At 35.1% G+C, this 12,158-nt stretch overlaps 1 protein-coding gene across 1 annotated transcript in view; it reads right to left on the bottom strand.

Annotated features, from left to right (window-relative positions):
* ZCCHC11 (zinc finger, CCHC domain containing 11) overlaps positions 1 to 6,780 on the bottom strand; it is an 88,106-nt gene extending 81,326 nt beyond the window's left edge. The window contains exon 1 of the mRNA XM_012639344.1: positions 6,060 to 6,780. Coding sequence (XP_012494798.1) covers positions 6,060 to 6,780 — 721 coding nt within the window. The remainder of the gene's footprint in view (positions 1 to 6,059) is intronic.
* Positions 6,781 to 12,158: the final 5,378 nt, after the last annotated feature.

The raw sequence follows: 12,158 nt of genomic DNA, 5'->3' as shown, positions 1-12,158 counted from the left end.
TAAAAGCTAAAGAAAGAGAGCTAATTTGCCTATATCTCTAACCTCAGAACCTGCCCTAACAATTCTCATTTCATTCATACTAAAAGTGCTAGAATAAATCACTGCTGCTTCAGTGTCTTTACATATGCTATTTCCTTCTCCATCAATGCCTTCTCAATTCAACTAGTAATATTTACCTGTCCTTCAAAATTCAGCTTAAGCACTACCTGTTTCAGAAGCCGGTCTGGTATCTTCTGTATTCTCCTATCACCTCTATTATCTCATATTTACAGAGTAATGGAATTTGGATTTATTTATCTATTTCCTACATTAGATGATGGATTCTTTGATGCTAATAATCAGGTATTATTTAACTATGTACCTTCAGATTTTAATACAATTCCTATACCAGAGCTGATGCTGTTGAATGAATGAATCTGGATGTATCTAAAAGCAGTTCCAAAAAAAATTCTCACAGATAATAAATAAATCTCTCCACTCTGCCCTCAAAAGCCAATAATATGCCATCTAGAGGAAGTCTGAAAAGTCAATTCTACCTTTTGATAGGACTAATTTTCTAAATAAAGAAGAAATGATGGCCAGGCACGGTGGCTCACATCTGTAATCCTAGCACTCTGGAAGGCTGAGGCAGGAGGATCACTTGAGGTCAGGAGTTGGAGACCAGCCTGAGCAAGAGCAAGACCTTGTCTCTACTAAAAACAGAAAAAATCAGCCAGGCATGGTGGCCCAGCTACCTGGGAGGCTGAGGCAGGAGGATCGCTTGAATCCATGAGTTTTAGGTTGCAATGAGCTATGATGATACCACTGTATTCTACCCAGGGTGACAGAGCAAGACTCGGTCTCCAAAAAAACATAGAAAAGTCAAAAATAGGCCAGACACAGTGGCTCATGCCTGTAATTCCAGCATTTTGGGAAGCCGAGGTGGGAGGATTGCTTGAGGCTAGGAGTTCAAGACCAGCCTGGACAACATAACAAGACCCCATCTCTATAAAATATAGAAAAAATTTAGCCAGGCATGGTGACACACACCTGTAGTCCCAGCTACTTTGGAGGCTGAGGTGGGAGGATCACTTGAGCCCAGGAGGTAGAGGTTATTGTGAGCAATAATTGAGCCACCACACTCCAGCCTGGGCAACAGAGTGAGTCCCTATCTCTTAAAAAAAAAAAAAAAAAGTCAGAAATAAATGAAATTGTTTTATTTTCTGGAATCAACATACAAAATAAAATAATACCAGGCAGAATGTCCCAAACTGTGTTCCACAGAACACCAGTTCCGCAAGATGTTACATGAAACAAGAATTGAAAACCTGTGTCCACATAAAATCTTGTATATGAATGTTCACAGAAGCACTATTCATAATAGCCAAAGTAGAAATAACCCAAATGTCCATCACTGATGAGTGGATAAATAAAATATGGCATATCTACAAGGGAATATTATTCAGCTGTCATAGTCAGCTCAGGCTGCCTTAACAAATACCATAGACTGAGTGGCTTAAACAACAGAAATTAATTTTCTCACAGTTCTGGAGCCTGGAAAGTCCAAGATCAAGGTGCCAGTAGGGTCAGTGTCTAGTGAATGCTTTCTCCTTAGATTGCAGACAGCCACCTTCTTGATGTGGTTTTCCTTATGGAGACCTCTCTCTCTTTCTCTAGTTCTCTCTCTCTTTTCTCCTTCTTATAAGGCCACCAATCCTATCACATTAGGACCCCACACTTATGACCTCATTTAACCTTAATTACCTCCTAAAAGCCCTATGTCCAAGTACAATCACATTGGAAGTCAGGAATTCAGCATATGAATTGGGAGGTGATACAATTCAGTCCATAGCCTCAGCCTTAAAAAGGAATAAAGCAGTGATACATGCTACTACATGAATAAACCTGGAAAACATGACGCTAAATGAAAGCCAGATACAAAAGACCACATATTGTATAGCTCGATGTATATGAATTATCTAAAATAGGCAAATACATAGAAATAGAAAGTATATTAGTAGTTGCCAGAGGCTGGGGAAAGTGGAGAATGGGAAATGACTCTTAATGAGCATGGGATTTCCTACTGGGATGCTGAAAAAGTTCTGGAATTAGACAGTGGTAATGATTGTACGACATTGTAAATATACTTAACGCCACTGAATTGTACACTTTAAAATGGTTACAATGGTAAACCTTATATATATTTATCACCAAAATAAAAAAGTTAAACAGAATTACTATACGACACAGCAATCGCACTTCTAGATATATACCCAGGAAAAAGGAAAACATACATCCACACAAAAACTTACACAAATGCTCATAGCAGCACTATTAAGGCTAGTCAAAAGATGGAAACAATCCAAATGTCTATCAACTGACAAACGGATAAACAAAATGTGGTATATCCATACAATCAAATACTATTTGGCAATAAAAAAGAATGATGTACATTCATACATGCTATAACATGGATGAATTTTGAAAACATTATGCTAAGCAAAAAAAGCCAGACACAATAGGCCACATGTTATATCATTCCATTTATATAAAAACAGGACAAATCAATAGAGACAGAAAGATTAGTTATTGCCAATGGGTAGGAAGGGAATGTAATGAACAGTGACTGCTACTGGGTATGGAGTTTCTCTGGGGAGTAATGAAAATGGAATTAGATAATGGTGAGAGCTGTACAACTTTGTGAATACAGTATAATAAAAACCACTGAATAGGCTGGGTGCGGTGGCTCACGCCTGTAATCCTAGCACTCTGGGAGGCCGAGGCAGGCGGATCGTTTGAGCTCAGGAGTTCGAGACCAGCCTGAGCAAGAGCGAGACCCCGTCTCTACCAAAAATAGAAAGAAATTAATTGGACAGCTAAAAATATATAGAAAAAAATTAGCCAGGTATGGTGGCGCGTGCCTGTAGTCCCAGCTACTTGGGAGGCTGAGGCAGGAGGATCGCTTGAGCCCAGGAGTTTGAGGTTCCTGTGAGCTATGATGACGCCACGGCACTCTAGCCTGGGCAAGACAGTGAGACTCTGTCTCAAAAAAAAAAAAAAAAAAGAAGGTGAAGGAAGTTAAAAGAGGTAGCCCTATGGACATTGGGGGATGAACAGTCTAGGCAGAGGAAAAAGTAAATGCAAAGGCCCTGAGATGGACATCTGCCTTTGTCTTTGAGGAAATGCAAGAAAACCATGCAGCTGGAGCAGAGAGAAAGAGAAAGGGCGAGAAGTAAATGAATGAGGGCAGAGAAGTAAGGGAGTGTCACAGACCAGGTAGGGCTCTACTAGTCACTGCAAGAACACTATCTTTTACTCTGGTGTATGGGAAGCCACTGAAACATTCTGTCTAGGAGTAACATAATCTCACTCATTTTAATAGGATCATTCTGGCTGCTATGTTGAAAACACAATAAAGGGTGATATTAGGACATGCTGCCCAAAAGCAGGATCCTGACCAGCAGGACTTGGAAACTTGTCAGAAATCCAATTTCTCAGGTCCCACCCTAGGCCTTCTGAATCAAAAATCTCTGGAAATGAGGCTCAGGAATCAGCATTTTAATATGATTCCCAAGTGGTAAGTATACATATTAAAATTTGAGAAACCCAGATCAAGAATGCTCTCCCCTCAAATATTCACCTGGCTCATTCACTTCTTTCCTTTAAGTATTTGCTCTAATTTCACTTTCTGAATGACAATTTAAATTTGAAACACCACCAACAGCAACTAGCATCATTCCCTATGACCTTTTCTATTGCATTTTTCTCAAAGGATTTATAACCATCTAACTTAAAATATTTTTTTAAATTTATTGTGTTTGTTGTCTGTTTCCTCTCACTAGAACATTAACTCCTTAAGAGTTGTGTCATTTGTTTCATTCACTGCTATATTCCTAGTGACTAGATCAGTACCTGGCACATAGTAGACACTAAAAAAAAAAAAAAAAAGATTCTTATTGAATGGAATAAATGGCAAAAAGAAAAATGGTGAAGGAGTTAAATTTGGGCCTAATGGAGAACACTGAGATTAATCAAATTTCTGTATACCTATTTAAGTCCAAATAGATAATGATCTAGATATAAAGATTTCATTCTATTTATTTTACCAAGTGGTAATCTAATGAGAAATCATTAATTCAATTATCATTAATTTGTATTTTTTCATATGGTAAAAAAGAAGTGCTTAACAATTATATCTGACCATGAATTCAAGGCAAATATCACACATATTGAATTCTTTAAAACATGAGAAGTACTTATTTATGAAAAATGACTGCTATACTGTAGGTCATTCTTATTAATTTGCTAAACCAAGTTTCCCCAAATGACCTCTACTTGGTCTAGTAGCTTCTTTAAACTAGTTCAACTTGTTCTCCACATTAACAAGTAACAAAATAGCATTTAATTGGAGTAATATAATAATAAATGATACTCATTGCCATTGCATGCCTACTGTGTCAGGTACTACATGAAACATCCTACTGGATTTTTTACTTAACCTTCATAACACAGGCAGCAGCATCTCCACTTTTTTAAAAATTAGAAAACATTTTTAAGGGACAAACAGATTATTCAAGATTACGAAGTTATTAATCGGAGAAGATGGGAATTCAAAATCCATGCAATTTCACTCCAGAGCTCATACTCTTAACTATCTTACAATGTCACCTCGATTATTTTATTGTCTTTTTAAAAATAACCTTTATATCAGGTTTTTCACTAATTCAAGTGATGAAATCCTTAATTAAGTGATCTTAAGCACCACTATTTCCCGAACTTCGATCATTCAGGTGTCATCATGTTTAAATTTTTGCCATATGTAAACATTACCAGTATTATTATTTACTTGATACTATCTCTAAATTGACTTATTTTTTAAAGTTGGCCTTGTCCTAAGCTCTATGTGTATATAATTATGAGCTTGATTTTTTTTCTTATACACATAAAATAAAGATAACTCTATTAAAATTTTTAACATGTCTATCCATATTTCATCCTCTGTGTACCAAAATAACTAAAAAGCTATTTCTGAATTCTTTACCATTGTTTCTCAAAGTGTGACAAATGATTCACAAATGGCTGCTTTTTATTTCTACATCAAGGCCACAGAAACACCAGGAAAAAAGTTTATAAAAGGAAATTCTTTAATTTAGACAAAATCAAGATTAAAGTTACTTGAAAGATATGGACAATATTTCTAAACAATTACTTAAAACAAAAATCAGGACCCAAAACAAAATGAATTTTACAACCGTTGTCAGTAAACTGTATAACAATGTTATATCAGTTTCCCTTGTTCCTGTCAAAGAATTTGCTGCCTTGTAGCCAAAAGGATTTTTAAAAAATCTGATCATAGATAGCATTACCTTACTTAAAACTCTTCTCCTGAAGAACATTTAGGGGATTACAATTTAAATTAAAAAAAAAAACCAAACTCTTCAATGGCTTCTCAAAAATACTCATGACAAAGTCCAAACTTTCCATCATGGCTTACAAGGTCCTTGATTCTCCAATGCCGGAGTGCCCTTTCAGCTGCATTATTTGCCACTCTTTCCCTCAACTCCCTGCTCCAGTCATAATGAGTCTCAGTCATACTCAGAGTCTCATGGTCATATCATGCATTTTTTTTCAACCCAAAGTCTAAATCTCACAATTTAATAATGTGAATTCTCAATGTGAATTAAGTTTTTGGCACTAAAAATCACTTATGTATATCACCGCCACCAGACTAGAGGTCTAGGTGTAGGACTGTGTTTTTTCCGGCTTTCCGTTGTAAACACACATTTGATGCATAACAGAATTCAACACAAACATATTCAGTGAATGAATGAGCAATATATTAATATTACAAAGACCATTTCAAAAGAGTATATACCAACTAAAGGAGCCACTAAATTTACATTTGCACAGCCTTTTTACCTACCATAATAAACGGAAAGGCTTTTTTGTAGCTTTAAGAGCGACATTACTAATGTCCTTTTGTAATTAAAGTAGTTAAACCAGAGATCATCTAGTGAACATTAATACAGGAAAATCCCTCCAAAAAATGTGACTTGTGGAATAATCTAATCTGTACTTACTCAAATCATCTGATATGTCTTCAATTCCTGAAGCACTATCATCGGAATCACCAGTATTATCTGTACATGTTTGTTGATTCTGCGATTGCGGTGAGTGTTGCAGAGCAGATTTTTTCCCCTCTACAGCTTGAATATTCACTTTGTCCACAGAAGCAAAGGAGCTTGGAATTTTTTTTCCAATCTGTTGTAATTCTGTCTGTCTCATGTTTTCTTTCAATGGTAAACTGGGTACCTTTTCTGCTTCTGCTTGTGACCTGGGCACCTGTTCTGATCTCATCTGAGAACTGGGTGCTTTTTCTGCTTTTACTTGTGAATTAGGTGACTTTGGGCATTTTTCTGCTTTAACCTGTAAACTGGGTATCTTTTCTAATTTTGCCTGTGAAATAGATGCCTTTTCAGTTTTCACTGGTGAAGTAGGTAATTTTTTTGCTTTGCAATGACTTTGATCTTGAAGGACTAACCCCAAATCTTTAGGCCCTGGAATATCAACAGCATTCACTCTACATGATTTCATCTCTGTTTTTTCTGTACAATTATCATTTTGCTTATTTTTTTTACTACTATTCCTATTTGGAGAGCTGTTTCCAATTTCTTTTATACATTTATCATTTCTAGCTTTCAAAGTTTGATTAGTTATAACTTTAACTGCTTTGCTCTCTTCACAAATAACATTCTTCTTTGGTTCATGATTTCCACTTTTAGAGGTCTTAGACTCTTCCATTATTTGAAAACCTGTTTCTTTCCGATTGTGATTTTGTAAAATGGCAGATCTCCAGTAGTTGAAATTGCTTCAAATCCAGTTTAGGCAAGCAAACTATTGGGTTAAAAAAAAAAAAAATCTGTTATTCAAAATGCAAAAAAAAAAAAAAAAAAAACCAAAAAAACCACATGTTTTTAAATGGTGAGGCATTCAAAAACTTTTACAATTTGTTCTCAAAACTGAATCATAAAAAAAAAAAGACAAAACTCATAAAAGTATATGAGAAGGAGTTAAAGCCCACTAAGTAAATAATAGCCAAATACTCATCGAGGGAAATCAAATGTAATTATAGCCTCAAAACAAAGGACTTTTAGAGAAGAAAAAGTTGTTTTACATTACTCTAAGAATTTCAACTAACAGGAAAATAAAACCTGCAATTGATGCATCACAATGAACATAAAAGGAAATGGAATAAAGAAAACACAAGAATTCTAATCTTTATGTGCTATATATAATGAAACAGTTTACAGAATCCTAACCAGTAAGATCTTGCCCATATGACTCTCCTACTAAAGAGTTCCTATTTATACCTCTAACCTACTTCAAACTTCACTCTCTAAACGTGTGGAAATAATGTCAACAGATTTTCTCCACCTCTGAAGTACAAAAGAGTTTAAATAAATTCTTCTGAAGTAAATTTTAAAAACCAATAGGTACCCAGAGTTAAAGAATAACAGTAATAGGCTGGGCACAGTGGCTCACTTTGGGAGGCCACAGAGGGAGGACTGCTTGAGGTCAGGAGTTTGAGACCAGCCTGAGCAAGAGTGAGACCCCAGTCTCTAAGAAAAATAGAAAAATTAGCCAGGCGTGGTGGCCCAGACCTGTAGTCCCAGCTACTCGAGAGGCTGAGGCAGGAGGATCATTTCAGCCCTAGAGTTTGAGGATACGGAGAGCTATGATGTACCACTGCACTCCAGCCAGGGCAACAAAGCAAGATCCCATCTCAGGGAAAAAAAAAAAAAAGTAGTATTCTTTATGATACTATAATGGTGGATATATGTCATTATACATAATGACATAACAACATAGCATGCACATTACCAAGAGTGAACCCTAATTTAAACTATGGACTTTGGGTGATGATAATGTGACAATGTAGGTTCATCAATTGCACAAACATGCTGCTCTGGTGCCAGGTGTTGTTAGTGAGAGAGGCTATGCATATATAGGGATAGAGTATATGTGGCAACTCTACTTTCTGCTCATTTTTGCTGTGAACCTAATATTGCTCTAAAAAACAATGTCTAAAAAAAGTGACAGAATAATAAAATTAATCAGAAATATAATGTTTTAAAATGTAACAGGAACAATTATGTTGAGAAAGAAATATTAAATTTACCACATAGCACAAACTATAAACCAATGAAAATACTACATCTTGTTAAATTATTTCTGTTAGAAATACCTTGTATACTACATTTTATGGAAATCAGGATTTTTTTTACTGTTCACTTTGCCCTATATGCCTTAAATTCAGATGTATGTCTCTAAACAATGATTAATAATATGAATAAAAGTTAGAGTCCTTCTGCCAGCAAAAGCAAACTACATGGAACTAAAAGGTAGCATCTTTGATTTTAATGGTTAATTTACTAAATTACAAATTTGGGCAAACACTTCTAATCATATAACCATACATCATATAAATATAAAAACATTACCTAAAATAAACAGCTCAAAATACAGGTCATTTACTCCAAACTATCTGTGTGTATGCAAAAGGATACTTCCAGGAGAAAAAAAAGAGAAAAATTAATTTAAAAATGAGAAAAAAATTAATTAAAAAAAGAGAAAATTAATTAAACTTACCTAGGTGTTTCTGCACTAAAACATGTTACTCAATTCGGACCTAGCTTTTATAATTCCTGTTTGTAGTACAGTCTTTTACATTCTGCCTTGATCTCTATCCAGAGTAATATTGTTTTTTATTTTAAAAATTTATTAGGTTCTTCTTTCTAAATTATTAAAGTAATATTGTAAGAAATTGATAAAAATGAAAATTTAAGTCAAAATCATACTAGATTTTTACCATTAATTTCTTTTTTGACTAACATTCTCCAGTAAAAGCTGTAGCAACTTACAACTGTAAAAAAAAATGCTTTTGCTCCTAGTTTTTGTATATTTGAACTTTTTAATCAATATAGTTTGCTTTCGTTATCCTTGATAGATGTTTTACATAACTGTCAAAAGAGTTGTCAAAACATATGGCTGGCTATTTCTAAATTCTTATAGGAACTGCTGAAAATTCTTTATTTTAAAAACCAAAATGGGTTCTATTTCTAAAAGATTAGTTTTACCTTATCTAACCACAATACCTTTAAATTTTCTTTTTTGTGGGTTTTTTTTTTTTGGAGATAGGGTCTGACTCTATTGCTTAGACTAGAGAGCAGTGGCATCATCATAGCTCACCACAACCTCAAACTCCTGGGCTCACATGATCCTCCTGCATCAGCCCCCAAGTAGATGGGATTACAGGCGCATGCTACCACACCTGGCTAATTTTTCTATTTTTTTGTAGAAACATCATCTGGCTATGTTGCTCAGGCTGGTCTTGAACTCTCAGCCTCAAGTGATTCTCCTGGCTCCGCCTGCCAAAGTGCTGGGATTACAAGCATTACCTGCCCGAACAAAATATCTTTAAATTTTCTAATGCTATTATATTAATACTATAATGGTTCTTTAATAATTTTATAGATGTTATCTTATTGACAAAAGCCATAAAGACTTGATATAACAATATTGACTGGTTGGGCACAGTGGCTCACACCTATAATTCCAGCACTTTGGGAGGCTGAGGCAGGAGGATCACTCAAGGCCACGAGTTTGAGACTAGCCTGGACAACATAGCAAGACCCTGTCTCTACCAAAAATTAAAAAATAAATAAACTGGGCAAGGCGGCATATGCCTATAGTCCCAGCTACTTGGGAGTCTGAGGCAGAAAGATCGCTTGAAGCCCAGGAGTTCTTGGCTGCATTGAGTTATGATTGCATTACTGCACTCCAGCCTGGGTGAGAAAGTGAAACTCTGACTCTTAAAAAAGAAAATTGATCCAAAATTTTTCCTTATGAAACTTTTTAGATATATTATTTATTCTTCCACTCATAAAAATCTCTAGAAACCAATTTTGTGTCTATAAATAAAAGCTATAAAGATTAAACAAAAAGTCAATATAGATAATACCTAATATACATAAGTGGTGGTGGGCAGTTTAAGACTCAGAAAAACTGCCCGGTTTTACTTTAAGTAAGTAATTTTTTCATACAACTAAAAGTACATTTAAATTGTAAACAGGAACGTGTGTTATGAAAAAAGACTATACTTATACAAATGAAAATCTGATTCATTACCTAATCTTCCCCATCTTTTCTTGTTAGAGTAGCAAATATTCCTCAAAAAAAGTGTAATTTTATAGCAAAATTACTATTTTCAACTTTTTCTTTTTTCTTTTACTTTCAGCTATGAAGAGTACAATATTCTCTGAAAAAAGTTGTAATTCCTTGAAATGAAATTTTCTCTAAGGAGAGAGGGTTTTGAAAATAAAGATCATGGATTCCTAGCACACACTCACAGCAAAACTGGTTGAACCAAATAAAATTGTTAGGCCTACTTTCTAGTTCTTGGTTACATTTTTAGAATATGGTAAATAGATATTAAATGAAATTCTAACCTTAAATGACAATTATGTCTTTATTAATTATCAAAATGCAAAGAATTTTTAATGAATCTCTTTTTAAAAATTTGAATATAGAAAATAATAGCATTTACTAATAGAATGTATTCCATTCATTTCTAAATAAATTATTAAGACATCAGCATCAGTCCATTTCTACTTTTAGTTCTCATCATATATTCTATCTTGCTTGAATCCTTACAATGCCTACCACAATGCCACGTACTTAGCAGACATTCAAAATCACTAGCAAGGCCTGGTGTGGTGGCTCACACCTATAATCCTAGCACTCTGGGAGACCGAGGTGGGTGGAGCGCTCAAGGTCAGGAGTTCCAGACCAGCCTGAGAGCAAGAGTGAGACCCCGTCTCTACTAAAAATAGAAAGAAATTAGCTGGACAACTAAAAAATATATATAGAAAAAATTAGCTGGGCATGGTAGCACATGCCTGTAGTCTCAGCTACTCGGGTAGCTGAGGCAGAGGATTGCTTGAGTCCAGGAGTTTGAGGTTGCTGTGAGCTAGGCTAATGCCACGGCACTCTAGCCTGGGCAACAGAGCCAGACTCTGTCTCAAAAAAAAAAAAAAACAAAAAAACAAAATCACTAGCAATTAAAATACTGTCTACTGCAGACTAATGTTTTCACATCCCTCCTTCCCTCCTGCAAATTTTGGCAGAAACTGGAATTGTTTCAAGAGAAGTTTTTGACAACTTTCTATAATTCTCCATCATTCAATCAGTGGAGTGACTTACAAGTTCTGCGGCCCGAGACTTAAAAGGCTTGTTTGGATATACTAGCTTAGAAAGTTTACCTGAAATGATTGTTACATAATTAATGGAGACACTAATCACAGCAATAGTTACCACTCAAGTAACCTTTCCATGGGATAGACAGTGAAACTATTTTAAAGTATAATTACAGAAAGCTATCAGAAGTTTCTACTGCTTTAAAAAAAAAAAAAATTACATACTGAACCAATTTTCAGTTAAGGCCTCCAACCATTGAGGCCCACCAGCTGCTGGGTAACCCTGAACAGGAAGACGAGTAAATGGATCCGTCTACTCCAAATAAAAAAATGTTATGATTCTACAAAATCTTAAAACAGAGTGATACTAATGTTACACTGGTTCTGATGATTTTATAAGTTATAGAAAATTACCAGGGATCTCTCAGGATCCATAAAGTAAAAGCATTTATAGACGATGCTCCCCCCCACAGGAAAATAGCTTGCTAAACAAAAAGGAGTCTAGACTGAATTTCTATACATGATATATACTTAATAAATGAATTCTAAATAATGACTATATTATTAAACATTTCTAAAGTCATTAAAATCTTAATAATAATATACTTTGGCATAATTGGTTATTTTTAGCACTGAAATACTAGCAGTAATAAACCAAACTTAAAATAATGATTAACTAAGTATTTCTCATATTTTCACATTCATTAGAATCACCTGGAGGGCCCAACCCCAGAGTTTCTGATTCCATAGGTCTGTCTGGGATGAGGCTTGAGAATGTGCATTTCTAATAAGTTCCAAGGTAATGCGCACGTGGCTGGACTGGGGGCCACACTTAAAGGACCACTGCTCTACGAAGTGGTCCTGAAAGTAGAAGTGAAGGGAAACCATTCTCCTCTGTACAATTTTACACACAGTGAATAATCT

This window comes from Propithecus coquereli, unplaced genomic scaffold (assembly GCF_000956105.1).
Source record: "Propithecus coquereli isolate 6110/MARCELLA unplaced genomic scaffold, Pcoq_1.0 Scaffold14, whole genome shotgun sequence".
Lineage (NCBI taxonomy): Eukaryota > Metazoa > Chordata > Mammalia > Primates > Indriidae > Propithecus > Propithecus coquereli.
This window is presented reverse-complemented; position numbering and strand designations above follow the sequence as displayed.